The 17,925-nt window shown below is 37.3% G+C and overlaps 2 protein-coding genes and 1 long non-coding RNA gene across 20 annotated transcripts; 2 read left to right on the top strand and 1 right to left on the bottom strand.

The window, feature by feature from the left end:
- Positions 1–844: 844 nt before the first annotated feature.
- LOC103712236 (uncharacterized) lies at positions 845–2,757 on the top strand. The gene is made up of 2 exons (XR_015973952.2): positions 845–922; positions 2,207–2,757. It is a non-coding gene; the product is annotated as an uncharacterized LOC103712236 (long non-coding RNA).
- A 1,721-nt stretch (positions 2,758–4,478) lies between these two features.
- On the bottom strand, positions 4,479–11,800 carry LOC103712238 (alanine-tRNA ligase). Its single transcript, XM_039114861.3, has 9 exons — positions 11,474–11,800; positions 11,323–11,389; positions 11,115–11,192; positions 10,730–10,782; positions 8,557–8,640; positions 7,415–7,467; positions 7,252–7,316; positions 7,086–7,144; positions 4,479–4,844 (listed from the first exon to the last, which is right to left on the bottom strand). The coding sequence occupies exons 1-9, from the start codon at positions 11,729–11,731 to the stop codon at positions 4,755–4,757; spliced, it is 807 nt and encodes a 268-aa protein (XP_038970789.3). The 5' UTR covers positions 11,732–11,800; the 3' UTR covers positions 4,479–4,754.
- A 38-nt stretch (positions 11,801–11,838) lies between these two features.
- LOC103712237 (uncharacterized) lies at positions 11,839–17,701 on the top strand. Of its 18 annotated transcripts, none has more exons than XM_089927765.1 (6): positions 11,839–11,939; positions 12,203–12,332; positions 12,559–12,639; positions 14,614–14,674; positions 14,795–15,098; positions 16,474–17,701. In XM_089927765.1, exons 3-5 carry the CDS (start codon positions 12,569–12,571, stop codon positions 15,062–15,064), a joined length of 402 nt encoding a protein of 133 aa, XP_089783891.1. In that variant the 5' UTR covers positions 11,839–11,939; positions 12,203–12,332; positions 12,559–12,568; the 3' UTR covers positions 15,065–15,098; positions 16,474–17,701. The 18 variants fall into 18 exon arrangements, 4 of the variants coding, with proteins under 4 accessions (XP_089783891.1, XP_089783892.1, XP_089783894.1 ...); XM_089927766.1 differs by having other exon boundaries at positions 11,840–11,939; positions 12,193–12,332; XM_089927767.1 differs by lacking the exon at positions 11,839–11,939 and adding an exon at positions 12,432–12,464 and having other exon boundaries at positions 11,948–12,332.
- The last annotated feature ends 224 nt before the right edge of the window (positions 17,702–17,925 follow it).

Below are 17,925 nucleotides of genomic sequence, written 5' to 3'. Positions count from 1 at the left end.
TTCATTGATGGGAGTTTTTTCCTTTGTCTCTTGCTCTCTCTTGCCAACTACATTACTGTGTAATTTATGTCTCTCCATTGATAAGATTATTAAATGTTTATTTTGTGTAATGCTAGTTGTAGTGCATGTTTGGACTCGGTGTAAGCTGATTTTGTGCTGTGGATGGTGAAAAAACATGGAACATTCAATGAGTGTATTATGGAGAAACATTTTTAATGGAAAAATAGTAAGCATATTATTTGTAAGAAATCATAAGCAACAAATAACAAATATATCTATTGTGCTATTTAAGTTGCTAAGGTGTGCATGATTTTAGCTTTGAAAAATTCTAAATGAGATGGTGGATATGCTTGATTTTATTTGTCCATCGCATAAAGATCGTGTGGTTTGAAATCAAGTCTCGACATTGTGTCTGTGCCTTACCTCCTTTTTTTTCTGAGAGAGGGGGAGAGAGAGAGAGAGGACTGTGCCTTGCCTATTCATAGGACTGTTTTTCCTGGAATTTGTAAGCAATTAATAGTGACTCAATATGTGAAAGCTCAAGATAATGAATGTCGAACATTTCAGTTGGCTCTGTGAAAAGAGTAGGTCAGTTTTCTTACTTTATTTAGCTTCTTTGTTATAGTAATGTAAATCAAATCTTAACACAACATCAATATGTCTGCACATGCATGTACAGGAACCCCTGGTCTGACACCAAATATGATATGGAATTCCGATAATTTAGTTCAAGAGGGAAAACAAGTTGTAGACTACCTTCTGCTTATATAATAGACAAGAACTGCAATGTAACTGATAATATTTATAATCTTTCAAAGCCAACTTAAGGTATTTGGTTCCTGCAGGCACATAATACTAGCAGTGTTGAGAGGAACAAACCAGGCACTTGCAGACATACCAGTTATGCTTCCCAGAATCTCGAGTATGCTTTACTCTGTTAGCAGTATGGATTGATCAGCTACTCATGTTACCTGACAGTAATTAATAAAAACTGTCCATTTTATTTATAGACCAATCTATTATGAGTATGTTTTGATAAGAAAATTTATGGAGGCAAGGGCAATTTTTTGATTTGTCAAAGCAGAAGTTGCATCAGGTTTTCGGCATACAGCTGCACACCTTTTCACTCTGTTATCTAATTTTTTTTCTTTATACAGTCTGTTTCCTCTCCCTCTCTCTCTCTCTCTATATATATACACACACACACACACGCACACATGCATCTGTGTGTTTTTTGTGTTATTTCAACACAGAATTGATCTGTAGCACTGAATGTGTAGGCTGCGGTGCGTATTTGTTACTTGATGTGTCATTGCTTGAACCTGCTATTTGGATCTATTTGTATTGAAATATTTTCATAGGCTTACTCTGCATATGCTGTTACAATCTATTTTAAAATGAAGAGAAGATTCTTCTTATGTGTGGAGCTAAGAGATTTTGTTGGGTTTCAATATCCGAGTCATGGTTGAACTTTATGGTCCTTATGGTCTTATGTACAAGAGATCTGCTTATTGGCTTCAACGTGATGAGGTTAGCAATTCTGTCAGAGTTGAGTTTTGGTTAATTTGGTCAAAATCTGAGGCAGCCTGAGGTCTTAGGTGGATCAATAGAAATATATTATATTTGCAGGACGAAATGGATTATCACATTGGCTTGCTAAGGAGAGTGTTAGCGTTAAAAAGACATTGTGTCGATTGGAAAAATTATTCTGAACTTGCTTTGCTTCTTCTGGACATGATGCAGTTTCCTGCTGTCAATCCTTTATTTTCTGCTCTCTTCTTGGCTTTCTATACTATTGCTTTCCCTAATGAGGCCATTGATTTTTGTTGAATCATTAAGGGAAAAGGATAGTTGACATTCTGATTTTTGCTATTGATTACATGCTGCTGCTTTGTGTTAAAGATCTGATGAGCTGTGTCATCTTCCAGAAGGAAGAAATTCAATTGAAGGATAAGTTACATGGATGGAAAGAGATTGCATTAGTATTATCAGGAACACTAGAAAGCTGAAGCAGCTAGCTCAGTATATGGTTGATTTGGAATTCATTGCGATAAAATACAAAATATTATTATTGACTTAATCATGGAGTCACCAGACTCAGTATTGAATAACTGGATTTTAGTGCATGTTGGTACACACAGAGGGCTAGAGTGAATTTTTTAACATTCATGTATCAGAATCAAGTTAACAGATTGTCCTTTTCCAGATGGAATTGATGGTACGTGAAACATGATTCATCCTTTTGGAGTTGAAGATGGGAACGGCTGATCTGCAAACATTTTTTTCCTCGTTATAAGAATAGGGAAATTGCTTTGATAATCCTGAAGAGTGATAATCCTGAAGATAGTTTATAAACATTTCGCTGCTTTTGGAATATAACAGTGCAATTCATGTTGAATTCAACGATGAACCTTGTAATATAATTTCGATTATGTGGAAACTGATTTATTTAGGATAAAAATACCGATATATTATTATTTTAGGTAATAAATTGATGTATTAGAGTCAACTCTTGACTAGACCCCAAATTTAGCTTTTCTTTTTTCTAATGTGAGTGATGTATTCATTATATAGAGATTGGTCTCTTTGTTCCAAGGTGACACTATAAGCATGGTACCATCCTGGACATGGAAGAATTCCTAATACCCTTCTTTAGTATTGCTGTTTATGTGCTGGATTGTGAGGTGATACTCATGTTTCCATGCGTCTTCTTTTGTATTTTATTACTCACTTTATATATCTTTTATACTTCTCTCATAATTTTGGTGATTCAGTGCGACAATAGATTGGTGCTGTGTTATGGCATAAAAAACGTCCACCTGAACACATGTTGTGGATGCATGGGATGTACTTCGACTCGAAATTATTGGCCTGAAATGGATAAAACCTCGATGCCTTCCGTAGTAATAATCGTCAAGAAAAATGATTTTGGTTCAGCTTCTGTTTTCACCAAAGTATGCATGGTCCTGCTGCCGCCCAGAACACAATTTGAGATTTGATGTATCTGAGATCAAGAGAAACACGCACCACAGGATGTCAGATTTCTAAGTCGCAGAGAATTTTGTTATATTTGAGGTGATAGCAGCAGCCAGATCATGTAAAGCAATCAGCGAAACGTGTGAGCCCCACAACCGGTGATAGGAAGTCAACAGTGAGAGAGCTTTGATGACTCATGATAACCTGATCCCCTGTCATTCTATTTTGCCAGTGGAGTAGGGCCCTTCGCACCAGTGCGTGTTTCCTTGCTGCTGTTCTCATTCCACGCACAACGTCGGACATCTTGCAAAAGCCTGTCATCCATGACCCAGTACCTTAAGAGATGCAGTACGCCTTCTAAAGACCAATCCATTCTTGGTTGATGTCATACAAGTAGCCCTGTTCATAGGCCGGAGAGGGGTCCTACTCGCTCTCAGGGGGGATTCAATTGAACTCTAGGTTGCCCATCTCGATCGATTTCTCATAGGTGGTGGTGTGAGGCTACCGCCGGTGGCGGAATGGCCGGAGCTTTTTTTGGCTGCTGCTTCATAAAGATCGAAGTACTCGGGCCTAGGAATTTCCCATCTTATGGTGAAAAAAATGTAATGCTCGAATTCTTTTTTTCTCAAGGTATATGGTGCCACCAAAATTCCAACCCTGGGCCTCTTCCATGAGAAAGCCCTTGGACAAAAAGGGGCAGCAGCCAGTCAAGCTAAGATCATGCTCAAATTCAACAGGAATCTTTTGGTGCAGTGCTTGTGTCAAAGGAGTTATACAGCAGCAGTGTGCTACAAGTCTAGAAATGATCCAAATAAATAAAGTGTAGTAGAACAATGAACACCTCTGCCAACGTAACAACAGATGCTGAAATTTTGAGCTTCATCAGTGGCTGCTGCTTTGGCTCCTTCTCCCCAGAAAAAAGAGGAGGAAGAGAGGGAAGAGCCACCAAGATGGTAGCCCAGTTGGAACGAGACGTTTGCTTCCAACCAAGTGGCTACAAGTTCGAAACGCGCAGATGTCAATTAAATTCGGAGATCGGATGCTCCACGCCTGGACACGGAGTCTGGAAGCGCTACTGATCGGCTGGTAGACTGGATAGTGCCAGATGTGACGTACTCACACGGATGGTCGGGTCGGATAACCAAGCCGGCCCACGGATAGGGAGAATATGAGTAAAATAGGTCGGGGTGCCCAACACACGACTCGGTCTACCCGCATCGAACATTCTCCTGATGGGGTGGGAGCCCAGTGGTCGGGGCTGCTACGCAGAGGTGGGCTTGTCCCTTCCTCCCCCTTCCCCTTTTTTCAGCACAAAAAAAAAAAAAGAAAAAAGAAAAAAAGAGGGGGTAGAGAGAGATTGCAACAGGAGCTGGCACTTGGATTGAAGCTTGTCATGCTGTTTTATCAAATTAAATATATGGATATATTGCGTCCTGGATGTAACGGACATGCCAATAAAAGAGGCTGCCAGTTTCCAGGTCCTTGGAAGCGTCGAAGACAGGTTGATGAAATCATTTATTATGCTGGAAGCAAAAGAAAAGTAAAAATAACTCATCAAATAGATACTGTCACCACAGCCGTAGCAAGTAGAAATTGGGTACTTATGGGCTCTGCAAGATTATGAGCAGAGAAGCTACAAGAAAATGAGATTTTTTACTATTTCCCTGGTGGCAGGGAAACATTTCTTCATCCGTTTGCTCCAGCAGTATAAGCCGCAGCACTATATATCAAAACCTCTTTATGTGAAAATGACCTTAAGAAATCCATCCAGTGGACCATCACATTGGTATTCCATAATTGATAATCTTTGAGAGGGCACCATTGAGAGCTTTTTTCTCTTTCTTGACCTGAGAGGCAAGGGCAGAAACCTGAAAGCAGCACCATCAACACATTATTAGAATGAAGCGAGACAAATCAACTCTTTGATTTCATACAAGGTTGGTTTACAGGCATTCAACTCGATGGTGCAATGTCCAGCCTATTCAGAGATGCGTGTAGATTGCTTAGTCACACCTCCAATGGAAAAAGCTTGGGGATACCATTATGCGCACCCAAAAAGTTCCTTGTTCGCTGATATTCGCACAGTAATTCAATGTTCAGCTACTATCATACAATTTGGAGGAGTTACACCTGCACCATGTGGCAGGAGAACTTTCTGCATGCGCATAACTGGGGCACCTAGAATTACTCCTCTGAAAATATAGTGAATTAGGAGCCCAACAGATCCGTGGTTTCATTTAATAAATCATGTGGCTAGTCGATGCAGGCAAGCAACAAGTGACAATGGCTGCCAACCATGACCCGGCGCACGACCAATCTGACTTGGATATTTTTGTCCATGAATCAATTCTATCTAGAGTCAAAATTAGGTCTACTTAAATAACAGGTTAGGAATGCATCTCTGATCCAATCCGATCACCAAATGCTCCAATCCAACCTAATTTACTCATTCCCACTTCAACCACTTCCACAACCTCAACCTATGCATGCTAAATTTTGTGCATGACAGACACAAGGTAGTTCCATCTCCTAAATTTATGAATCAAATATTTTGTGCAAATCAATCTTCTCCCCTCCCCCATATGCCACACTATAAATCCCGAATAGACTGGGGTCAAGGGACAACAAAACACAAATGTCGCACATATATGTTCACCTTCCCACGATGGCAACCCCTAACCATGACAGTCCATTTAGAAGATAGATTAATCCAGATGCAACCCATCCAGCATCTTTCACTCCACAACCCCATGTAATCCAGTGATTTAAACTAGCAAAAAGCAAGGAGTGGGATTTCATGACTATTAGAATTTGGCTTGAGAATTTTTAAATAGAGATGTTTGCAGAAAAATGTTAGACATCCACTGTTCTTCATGCGCCTATCCAAAAGATACTGCTATAGGTTAATATGCCACAGTTCCAGTACAGTTTCTGTTGTCCTAGTATAAAGTATGCAGTCTGCATCCAAAACCCTCATGTCAACAAGAATGGCTCAATGATAAGAGTTTGCACAGGTAAATGCTCAGATCTTAAGGTTGGTATGCTTAAAACCATAATGGCTAGTAATATTTTCCACACAATAGGAAGTCAACAATTATTTTCCACATAAAAGTTTGCCAATATTGAACCAAACTGTTAATCAGCATATTAGCAATAACCTTTTCAAGTCTGTCAACAATAATAGTTCTCAGGGTAAAGGTCGTGTAGGTAGGTTCCTTTCCAGCTAAACCCAGAAACCTGATGAAAATCTTACCGCCCATGTTGAAAAGAGTGCTCTTCCAGAGGTTAAACTTATTGTTGAATGACCAACTCAAAATAGCTTATGAATAAATCTCGATAGTCACAGCTCAAAAGATCAATTTCTCAGCATATTGTAGATGCGTCATTCAGGCAACTCTTATGCTCTGGTCCAATAGGAAGGTCCCCTTTAAATGTTTTCAGAATTCTTCTAAGCATACACTTATTCAAGCCTCCATTCCAAAAAAGAAAAAAAATATATTCCACTACACAATTGGTATATGCATCAGTACATCCTATGATCCATATATTGCCTTTTATTGAGGAGTGAGAAAATAGATCTATTAGCTATTTAGCTACACACCAATGGAAATGAGAACAAACTTAGATACTCAAAATTCTAAGAAACACAAAAGCGTCAAGAGCAATAATTACCTCATTTGCATGTGTGACATAGCTAGCAATTTGGTTCTATAGCTTATTCTTTGTTCCTTAGAAATGAATGCACTTTCTTGTATTAGAATTTGTTTTCCACCCTCTTTTGCTAATCCCTTCAATGTCTAGATGATCCTAAGGATTCTCTTCCTACTAGAACCTCTCATCGAAATTCAAGTATTCATAACCAATTTGAAGAGCATAGGCTTCAGGTTGAACTTCTTGAAAAATTAATGCATCAGTATATGCTACAAGAGGCCAAACCCATGTTATTTGGGTAAAAATTAAAGTTTTAGATTAAGACAGATGTGAAACCTCAGATGACAAGTGGACAATTCAAAGTTATCTGTGCTAATCATATAGAAACGGCAGTGTAAAAATGGTATTGAAAGAACAAGCATTTAAGGAGCAAATAAAGTTTATAGCAAGAAACTAACCTCTGATCGGTACCGAGATGCTTCTCCTATGGGAAGTTCATTAATGACATCTTTTAGATCTGACAAGACAAAACCAACTTCAATTAAAACATTAAAAAGAACAACCATCTCTATGTTAGTCCAATTTGTCTATTATTCTAACTTGAAGATATCAATTCCTGCATACCTGATGCTTTTCTCTCAATCTTGTTGACATAACGTAATTCATTTCGAATTCCACGACCTTCTTCTCTGCAATTAACATTCCTAGTTGTTAACCCAGAAAAAAAAAAAGTGGCAGGCAAAAAACAGGAAGAATGAAATGTTTGAAGAAGAGGAAGATGACAAACATAAGCTTCATCCTTCCTTCTCTCATTTCCTGTTCTGCTTTTAAAGCCCTTTCCTGGAATACAAGGTACAGAATGTTATAGGCTAGCAATCAAATTTTTTTTAACCTAAATATTGAGAAAAATGAAGGAAATACAACTATCCAAGAAAGAATACTTTCATTGTCTATATGCCTATAGTTATTGGCGAATGAAATAAACTTGTACATGATAATGATCTTGCCTATTTCAAGATCTGGAAGACTACCTGAGAAAATTTACTTTATAATGGAAGAGCCATATAAGCATAGATTATTAATTTATTGGTATTAAAGTTTATGTAACTGTTGTGTGACTTGTGTCTATCTGTGTATCTTTAAAATTTTCAAACTTGTCAGACCAGCCCAAAAAAAGGGGGAAAAATTCAGACCAGTTTAATCCACACCAATTATGATTTGTCATCTTAAAGCGACGAGGTACCAAAAGTATAATTACTCAAAGACAAAGAGACACACAAAACAATCTGTCAAAAAAAAAAAAGAACTTCTATTCAACAGAAGTCACTTAACATATTCTTTTTATGGCAGAGTGCCGAGAATCAACAAATCCAAGAATTCTCTATATGCAGAGCTACTAAAGGTTAAAAGAATGCCATGAATATTCATGCTGAAGTATAAGCATTTCTGAGAAAATATCTAACCACAAAGGACATCTATCAAAGAGAAAAAAGGTCAGATATAGTAAAGAGATCCACCTAATGCCTTAAAAGATCACTTTCATTAAACAATTTTCACATCATGTTATCATCTTATTGGTGCCAAGAATCTACAGATGCACATAATGAACTATATAGTGAACCATCAACAAAAGATTAGTTAGAAAATCTAATGTCAGTTCAATGCAACCAAGGTTCGAAATATCAAGTATTAAACCCATATAGACCACAGATGGGTATGGTAAACATGCCATATTGAAAAATAATAAGTGACATGATTTGACATGGCTAACACACCCTGGTTGCATCTTATTTTTGCCTCTTTTTTTATTTAAATTTTTGATATAAACAGCATTACCATTTTCAGTCAACCTAAAAGCAAAATAAGACTATAAATAACTATTGGATGACAGACTAAATCATTTATACACCTCTAAAAGCAAAGAATTACCTCTAATTTTTTGCTTTCATTCTTCACGAGATTGACTGATTGCCGCAACTCATTTACATTGGCTTGAGCATCAGAAAGCAAAGACTGTAGACAAAGAAACAGTACAGCCCAATGTGTCATATCAAATTATGTTCCATTTATAGATGTTCAAACCAAAATTAAATTTTACACAATGAAGCACATAACATTCTTTGAACATTCAAACTACATAAAAATAAGCATTATGTACATTCTATGAAACTAAAACCTGAAAAAGCCAGCACTTTTCCAGAAATGAAGAACTCATTTATTCAAAAAAAAATTGAAAGCAGAGGAAGAATTCTTCTTGTAGTATCCCAAAGAACAAGAAGAAACAATTTTCCAACTCAGTGGTGATCAAGACAAAGAACTACAATTGCTTGGTCTGCTCATGAATTTCATGCTGCAAACATTCTGAAAAATGCATTGGTTGCTTTTGTGTAATATCTTAGGTACATATAGATTAGAGGTAGTGAATAATGAAGCAAATATATCTTGAGAAACATATTGAAATGGTGTGGCATTCAACTCCTTCACTGGAGTACAAAGTGCAACAGAGTTAATTGATCTTCCAGGGATGATTTTTTCTAAAGCAAGGTCAATATTAATTATTGACATTATTAATACAATTTTTAGCTTTGTCCAGTAGGAAAACAAGAAATAAAAATTGCATTACCTAACATATATGTTAATAGAAAGCTACAAGATCTGCATGGGACTGAAGTCATGATCCAAGAAAGTCTCAAGATTCCAAAGGCAACTGCTCAAGCCTCAGGTTGAAAGAAATAAACTAAAACAGAAAAGAGAAAATATATATAGATGGGAAAGAAGACCAGCTAGTTTCATCAATGTCATCAAGACAGATATTACAACTTCTACTATTAGTAATTGGATTCTAAATACATCTTCAAAAAATTTGATGCCTATAGGTTAAGGGATCAAAACAGCCCATAGAAAGAAAGGAACAAGGCAGATATGGTTTGCCCAATCTAGAAAGCTGGCACATAATATAATTGAAATTAAAACCACCTAAAAAACATTTTAAATACCTATGGGATGCCAAGGCATCCCATTATCTAGAGTGTTGGCATGAGACAAGTCGGGAAATGGACTAGGATGAGACAGGACATCCACGGTCCTAGGCGTCGGTACGTAGGGTTTCACAATCCATAAAAAACTGGAACGATTCCATCCCACACCATTTAAAACCTTTCTCCAAAATTTGAAGTAGTTAATTCAACATCTAAGACAATAAGGAGGTAAACTAGATAGGATAGCATTAGACATAGCAAACAGATGATGAGAACCTGACTTACTACAAAAATTCTATCTTCAACTTTTCCATAAGTGAAGCTTATTCTATTGAATATTAAAGGGAGATCTAAGTTAAGGCTTCTAAAGAATCAACTTATGAAAATGAAAAAAAAAAAAGAAAGTAAAAAAGAGCAATGGTCTTGTTTTAGCTTCCACTTCAAAAAGACATACTCAACTTGTCGTTCAACATCCTCATTAACTCCAAATTATTAATAAATATTAAAAAAATCCTACAAAAAAAAAATGACGTAGGCTTTGTGAAAGTAGACAAATTCTTAGCTACCAAAAGCGAGTGCCGGTGCAAGAAAGGATTCAATTGCAAGTACACAGAAGCAGATCTCTTAAAAAAATGAATAAGACACATCTAGAAAGCAGGTTCAGCATGAGCTTTGGGAGAGATTCGGAAGCAAGTCCACCACCCTATGTGAAAGACTTGTGCTCCTAAGGTCAAAATTTTCATTCATCATATCATCACTTAATCATTAAGAGAAACCCAAAAAAATAATCAAGCCATCCCCACTCCGATAATTACACAAGTAGAGCTACTACTATCTTTCTAACTTAAGTAATAAGTCAACTTTGATTGGTTTATGATTGCTTGAGACGAAATACGGAATCAGCAACTGTACCTATCTGTGTTGTTCATGTAATTTCTGCACACAACTTTTTTCTAACCTTTTCTCTCAAAATATGAGACCCAGTAACTTAAGGAGTCATATTATGAAAGAAACAAAGTTTACCAACTAATAGTTAGAATCTTACACTAGCCTATGCAAAAATAAAGTACTATACAGCAAAAATGATAATGTGGAAAACAGAAGGAGGAAATTCTCATGCCCACCTCATTACTTACGAAAATACGCCTCACATTCCAGATCAGAAAGCGCCTTGGTCCTACATATTGAAAGAATAAATACCATTAGATTTTACAGTTCGCATCATTACTCTAAAAGAAAAGTCAAGAGTGATGCTAGACCACTCTCAATAAAGAAAAACTTTTTTTTGTGTGTGTGTGTGTGTTTTTTTTTTTTTTTTTTGGGGGGGGGGGGGGAGCAGTACTAGGTTATATACTCTCAGACTTATTAATTCGGAGAGATTATTAGCCTTAACATTCAACATTTAAAGTTCAAATCTACTAATCCCATCTATATTGTCTTGAAAACCGCAGCCACAAAATAAAAAGTGCAAATTAAATTGAAAAATAACAAAAAAGAAAAGGAAACTACTTTTAAACAGGACCAGCCCTGCTGTTCCAGCAATTCCAAGAGAGAGGTTCGGATGTGATGATGCAACAATAACGCCCTCTGCGAACAATTCGATATAGAACTATATAAGTTTCCCAAAAAATGGAAAAAAAAAATACAATAGAAACAAAAATAGATGCCAAAAGAAAGAAAAGAAACATAAACAATGAGATCGACAACAAAATTAAACCTTTAATCTTCCCAAAGACCAACTCTTCGCCAACAGCGTACTGGCCCTGAACCCATTCCATCATGCCCTAAATCATCCGTAAAAATAAGTGAGAATATGCTGGAATTAAAGAGTAAACGAACACCTCAATAGTAAGAATTCTGGGACGTACTCTGGCTTCCTGGAGACTTGATTTGGAGGCGGAGACGGCGTGGACGAGCCTGGACTTGGCGGCCCGGAGGGTGGCATCGGTGGCGTCGCCGAGGGTTTTCTTGACATCTAACGCCTGCCGAACAGCGTACTCCACCCATCGAGTCACCTCCCCCGCACCTACGTCCCCGGCCGCCGCCGCCTCCGGCCGCGCCACCACGCTCTCCGAGCTGCTTTCGGACTCCGTCGCTGCCGCCATGGTTTCGTATCGTGGTGACATCGCGAGAGGCTGCCGCGGTTATGAAGTAAAATTGTTCGAGGTCCGGTTCGGCGTCCGGTCCTCGTGACCGAACCGGACCGGCTCGCCGACTTTATAAATTCTCAGACTCTACCTCTGCCGAGTGTCGAGCAGGAAGGGAAAGCGCCATTCCGCGAGACCAAGGCGAAACTCCGGCCATCCGCTTCTACACCGTTTGCGACGAGTCCAGGTGGAAAATTCCCATAACCCTAACTGTTGCTCTCTCTTTTTTTCTATGAAAATTATAGGCATAGATTTCTTTTTTTTTTCAATTCTTCTGCTTCTTGGATGGAGTTTTTCTCTCTATATATATTTGATTCTAAAGATAATATTTTTGTGATACTAGATCTCATTTCTTTATTTTTATAGATGTTATAACCTATTGTTTTGAATCTTTTATTGCTACCATTTTGATGGCCAATGGAATAATCTGGCTTCTATAGAGCTCTGCAGATATCTAATAGTGAGAAACGTGCCGGCATTAGGATGCAGCGAAAGAGCTGTCGAAGTTGTTAGGATCATATGGAGATATTGAAGCGGAAGTTGTGTTTTCCAATTTCTTCCTTTTGCTGTGTAATCCTTGGTAGAGGAACCTTTCTTGATGTCTCATAATTTAACAAATTGAGGAGGAAAAGAGCTTCTTATAGTCTTATACTTATAGTCTTATACTGATGTTAAATAGGTTTTGGTGCTTTGTTGTATGACGAGTTTAGCTGTAAGTTTGCATGTTTTACCTTGGAATATATGGATAATCATCATTTACTTTTACCCTTTGTCCTTAATTTCCTTATTTATTTTGTATTTTGCAGGTGTAAACCTATGGATGCAGAGGACTGTGAACCTTTTACTGATGTTTATTGGATTAAATTTTCACAGGCCAGCAATGCTAGGTGATTAGTTCGATATACTTATTTCTAAAATTTTATTAGCTTACTTGCCAAATCTATGATGTGGTGTTGCAGGGTGGAACATGGGGTTCAAGAATTCCGTTTAGGTATCAATATCAATCTAAGATTGAAGAGAAATAGTTCAATATTTTCTTTTGAATTTAGTACTGCTAGCTTGAAACTAATTTAGAGTAATCGAATTTATTAGAATTTTTAAAAAAAGGTAAAATAACAGAAGTTGTAAAACTAAATTAAAGTACCATATAATGTTTAATCATGTTGTTTCAGACTTTCAGTTCAAAACTATTTTCGAAGTTCCAAAACTTAAATACAAAATGGTTCTATAAAAGAGAAGAATAGAAAGAAAGACCAAACCAAAAGTAGAGTTCATTTTAGAGTGTGCTTTATTGTTTGGTAGAATTTGAAGGATAAATTCTTGTCAAGCTCTTGAAATCCTGGACTTTGATATCTCTAGTATTGAAATTTAAGGGCCCATATTGTTTCCATTTTCTGTTTTTGTTTTCACAAATCTAAGAAGAAAATTGTGGTAGACAAAATGAATATGTAAGATGAAACCTTTTGTTTTCTATAATTTTTGTAGAATCTTTAGAACTTTTGGCAGCGAAGAGTTGTTACCTTCAAAAAAGTGAAAATAAAAGAAAGGAATGCCAGGAATTTGTACCAATGCTATCTCCGATGTCAATGTCCATGTTTTATTTCATTAATTTGTATGGAAACAAAAACACTAAATCAACAACCATACCAAACTGGTCCTAACCCCTAAGAAATCCACAATTTATTGATATGTTTTTGATATAGTGAAAATGAATATATTGTGATTTTTTCTAAGTTTGCATATTAAATTAATTCCCAAATTATGGAGATTTCACTGAACGCAAACAAGATTTTGCTTATTTGTATACATCCAAGTGCTAATATAAGGATAATAGTTGAAAAATCTTCTTCTTTGATCTGGATTTTTCAGCCAGTGGCTGACCTGGCCTCCTAGGAATTGTAAAACATCATGGCCTACACTAGAGGGCAAGAAGGTGGAAGTTATGACAGAAAGTGTCGGATTCTTGGCTATGGCTAATTAGCAGGCAGGAATTCTACATAAGTTTAGAAAAGCTCCATGAGAGAGAGAGTGTGTGTTGTGTTAGCAGAACATATATAAGGCCTTTTTTCCTGCTCAAATGGGGTTGGGTATGTACAGGAACTCAAGGTTGAAAAGTTTTCTTCTTTTATCTGGCTTTCTCAGCTAGTGGCTGAACCTGGCCTCTTAGGAATTGTAAAACATTCATTGCATACACTAGTAAGCATGAAAGTGGAAGTTGTTGTAAAGCAGAAAGTGCTGGATTCTTGGCTAAGCTCCATGAGAGAGAGAGAGATGGAAATGAAACTATGCAGTATGCACTAATGAATGCAGAGTACATAAAAATGACACAGGTACTAACTCTAACCTATTGCTCACTCCCTCACTCCACTGCACATTACCACTAGGTGTGGTCTCTAATTCCCTTATTCCATTCATTGTTTATGTGTTTGAACATGTTTACAAACATAGGGGTATACCTACATGCATACAGGTGCAATACATAAATACATTCATATATATGTGTGGATATGAATATTCTTTTCCTACACCACATTCTTTTAAGTCTACTATAAATTTCTTTTCCCATGCTTCCTATACATGTCCTATCAAACTCTTAAAGGAAACAAATTCAATCAAATTTTATTGTTAAGATTTAAAGTTTCTCCTTTCTATATAATCTCTATTTTCTGCATTAGGGGAAATTTTATGACTTCATCTCCACTTTGGTTTAACTCTCCTATAGAAGGCTGATCGACAATGTGACAACTAAACAATTGGATAAACAAGCTTAAATACAAATGGATTTTTAAAAAATCAAATACAAATATAGAATGTACTACTAAACTATTTTAATAAATTTCTTCTTGAATCTTGAAGAAAAGGAGGGATAGGATCAACCGAAGGATAAAGACTCTCCAGAAGCTGGTTCCCAACTCAAGCAAGGTATGTGAACGCCACATTCCTCTCTTGCTCATGTCATCCTAACCAACCCACCACAGTGACAACAAGCTTATTGCAGCCATTAAATCTTCTTTTCCTTTTTTTCATTCCCATGTGTTGTAGAATGATAAAGTGCCAATCCTTGACGAGGCAATCAAATACTTGAATGTGCAACATGCCACGAATGATGATGACCATGAACATGCTGCAGCTTCAGACGTCTATGATGGCTCCACTGGGCATAGGGAAGATGGACCTGAACTCAGTTGGAAGGCCTGGGCACACTGGAATAACTCCAATCATCCCATCCTCTGCCCTTCTCCCTCCTGCAGAGAGACCTTTGGAAGCCTCAACCAGCAGAATGGCATGATCCACTGCCACTGCATGGGCTGATCCTTTCTTTCCTTTTCCTGCTTGTCCTCAACAGGTACTGCATCTGTCACTATGTTCACATGCCAGCTAATATCGGCAATTTCTTTTTAAAAATATACTATGGGGAAACGTTTCCTGCCCAACGTAAGACTTAGAAGTATATTTAGTTGCGGCAAAAGTTAAGATGAAGTAAATGGATTAATTAGTTACTCCTAGCTCTCTTATCTCCCAAATAAACCGTTCCACCGTGTAGGGTGGAATGGTTAGGCATACTTCTTGTTAAGGGTTAGTTTGGTATCACTGTTGTTTTTGGATTTGTTTCTATACAAATTAGTGAAATATTAATGTTGAGGATGAAATTTGCTAAAAACTTCTGTCGTCCTCTGCCTTTACTTTACTCATTTTTCAAAGCAGTAAATATAGTCTCTAAAGAGTTTATACACAATTTGGAAAAAAAATGTAAGGGTTTCATTGTAAATGGATGTTTAATCTAGTTCAATTTTCTCCTTGGGTTCTTAGAAAACAGAAAATCGAAAACAAGCATCAAATGGGCAAATTGTATGTTTTGCTTTCAAAATAAGATGGTTGTAGAACAGCACGCTACTCAGTATAGATCAAACATGCCGGCCCAGGATCTAGAACAAATACCAAAAAAAACACAAGAAAAAGATGCTGGAAAGAGTAAAAAAAGATTATTCAAGAAAAGCATTATAAGCTAAAACCCATACTTAGACTTTTGTTCTCAAAAAAAAAACAAGGACCCCTCTCCCTCTATGTGGGGTCTCAACTAAAGACACCTCTCTCTCTCACACGCAAGGATATCGCGCGCTCATGAAGAAAAAGAGATGCCAGCACCCAAATTTGAAAACTATAAGAAAACCAACACCCACTAAGAGACAAGATTTTGTATATTTTGTCTAAGGCTCAATCTAAGTTAATGTAGACCAGCACATAAAAACAAAAATTCCATGCCTTCTTGATGACTCCAACAATGGTTACTTTTCTATGTTTAGTAGGTTAAAGTGATATAAATGGATTATAATGGCATCTAACAATTTAACCCTCCTTTAGCCCACAACCAAATATAAAAACCGACCTTACCGGGCGTGGTTTTTCTGAGATTTTTTAGTCTATGTGAAAGCATTTTAGAGACGATTTTGATTTGATATATACATGAAGCTTGGAAAATTTTGGAGGCTAAATCAGTGGAGATTTCATTATTTTTTCTGAAAAAAAAACTAAATCAGAAATTTACATACAGGTTAATGTTTCTCCGCAGTTTTATGTGATTTCTCAGTGTAATTTCACATGCGCCCTGCATGTTTTAGCATTTAATTTTCCACTTTTTCATTTTCATGCCTCCGACTTATATTTTGTTTTCAACATACTTTTCTTATGATTGCAACTACATTATTTATCATTCATTGCAGCAACCGAAGTGCATGGAAGTCTAGAATAACATGGCTACCTTGTACCACAAGCTATTCCAGTTGAACCCTCCAGCCAATCGCAGGACTTAAATGAGACTATTTTTCTTCTTTCATGTCATGTGCTTGCTGCTGTACAGACTTCCTACATCGTGTAGTTTACATGGATTCTCGTTGTAATTTTGAATGTTACATGTACTTGAATATTTTTCCATGTTGAAATTCTGTGGAAAAAATGGGGAACAAAGAAAGGAAAAAAGAAAAAGGACATTCTATATGGGAGGATTGACACAAATCACTCAAGCTGATATTTGCTCCCTCATGAGATTTGGAATTGATTCTTTACCGCAAAAAAAAAAAAGAACAAGATTACAGAAAGGAAGAAAATTAAAGTAGGACCAAGAAACAATGAATTGGATTGATTCTGGTCTGTAATCAGCATCGAAGGAGATTAAAGAGTCTGCATTAGAAGGCGATGGACCTTCTGTTCGTTTGGAAGAGCAGAGATTACTCTGCAGTTGAAAACAATGTAGGCCTTTAAATGGAACTGTTCCTCTTGAAGACTTCTTCTGAACAAACAGTATTATTTCTTTGCATCCTCAAGTTGCCGGCATAGGGCTAGTGCGAGCTGGTCCTAAGCTTTTTAATAATTGGCTCGATTCCTTTGCGTCTACACCACGCCCAAAGACAGTGTGATGAAGGTTGCCAGTCTTTGAAGTTAGAACAACTTTCTCAGTGACATTCCAAATGCTCCTCGGGTATGTGCACCATGGAAACAAATGAGTGAGTTGTTTCTTCTTGAGGTGCTCCCTGTGGTTGTTAACCGTCCATCCTTTTTTGTTCAGAATCTCATAGTCTGCAGTCCATTTCTCAGAGTGAACCACATGAAGACCTTGATCTTCTCCGGAGCTGCAGCTTTCAATGGTGATTTGAAGTAGGGACTGAAGAGACCTCCAAAAAGTCTCCCTCTCCTTCCATGCACCAACTCTCTACGAACCTCCTCCGTACTCTACAAGCATTCGACATGCATGGTATTGGTATATTCTATGGATGGTGTATTGGGTTATCGAAACAGCGTGTTAGCCATCAGGCAGGATCCTCTATGAATCGTCCATCTTCTGATGGTAGGCATCGGGGGTTGCACAGCACTCTACAAGATCTGTGCTTTTTAGCTATTGCTTGGCCTGATTTGATTTAATAAATGTAAGTAGCTAGCTGGTTTTCTTCCATCCACATTGATTCAAGCCAGTTTTTTATTATAGATAAGAGATCAAAGTCTTCCACTATGTTATAGCTTAGCTTGGCAGATCTGATCTACTTTAGGTTTTGATTTTTGATGAAACTCCCCAATCAAATCATCATGGACTCTTGACCTTGGCTGCGTAGCTATCGCCAATATAAGTTCTAGCATGTATTTTAGGAGGCCATGAAAAGAGGAGATTATGACAGAGAGAC

Source organism: Phoenix dactylifera, chromosome 16 (assembly GCF_051530095.1).
Source record: "Phoenix dactylifera cultivar Ajwa chromosome 16, Ajwa_hap1_PhDact_Kaust_v1.1, whole genome shotgun sequence".
Taxonomy (NCBI): domain Eukaryota; kingdom Viridiplantae; phylum Streptophyta; class Magnoliopsida; order Arecales; family Arecaceae; genus Phoenix; species Phoenix dactylifera.
The sequence above is the reverse complement of the archived record's forward strand: the minus strand, read 5'-3'. Positions and strand labels throughout refer to the sequence as shown.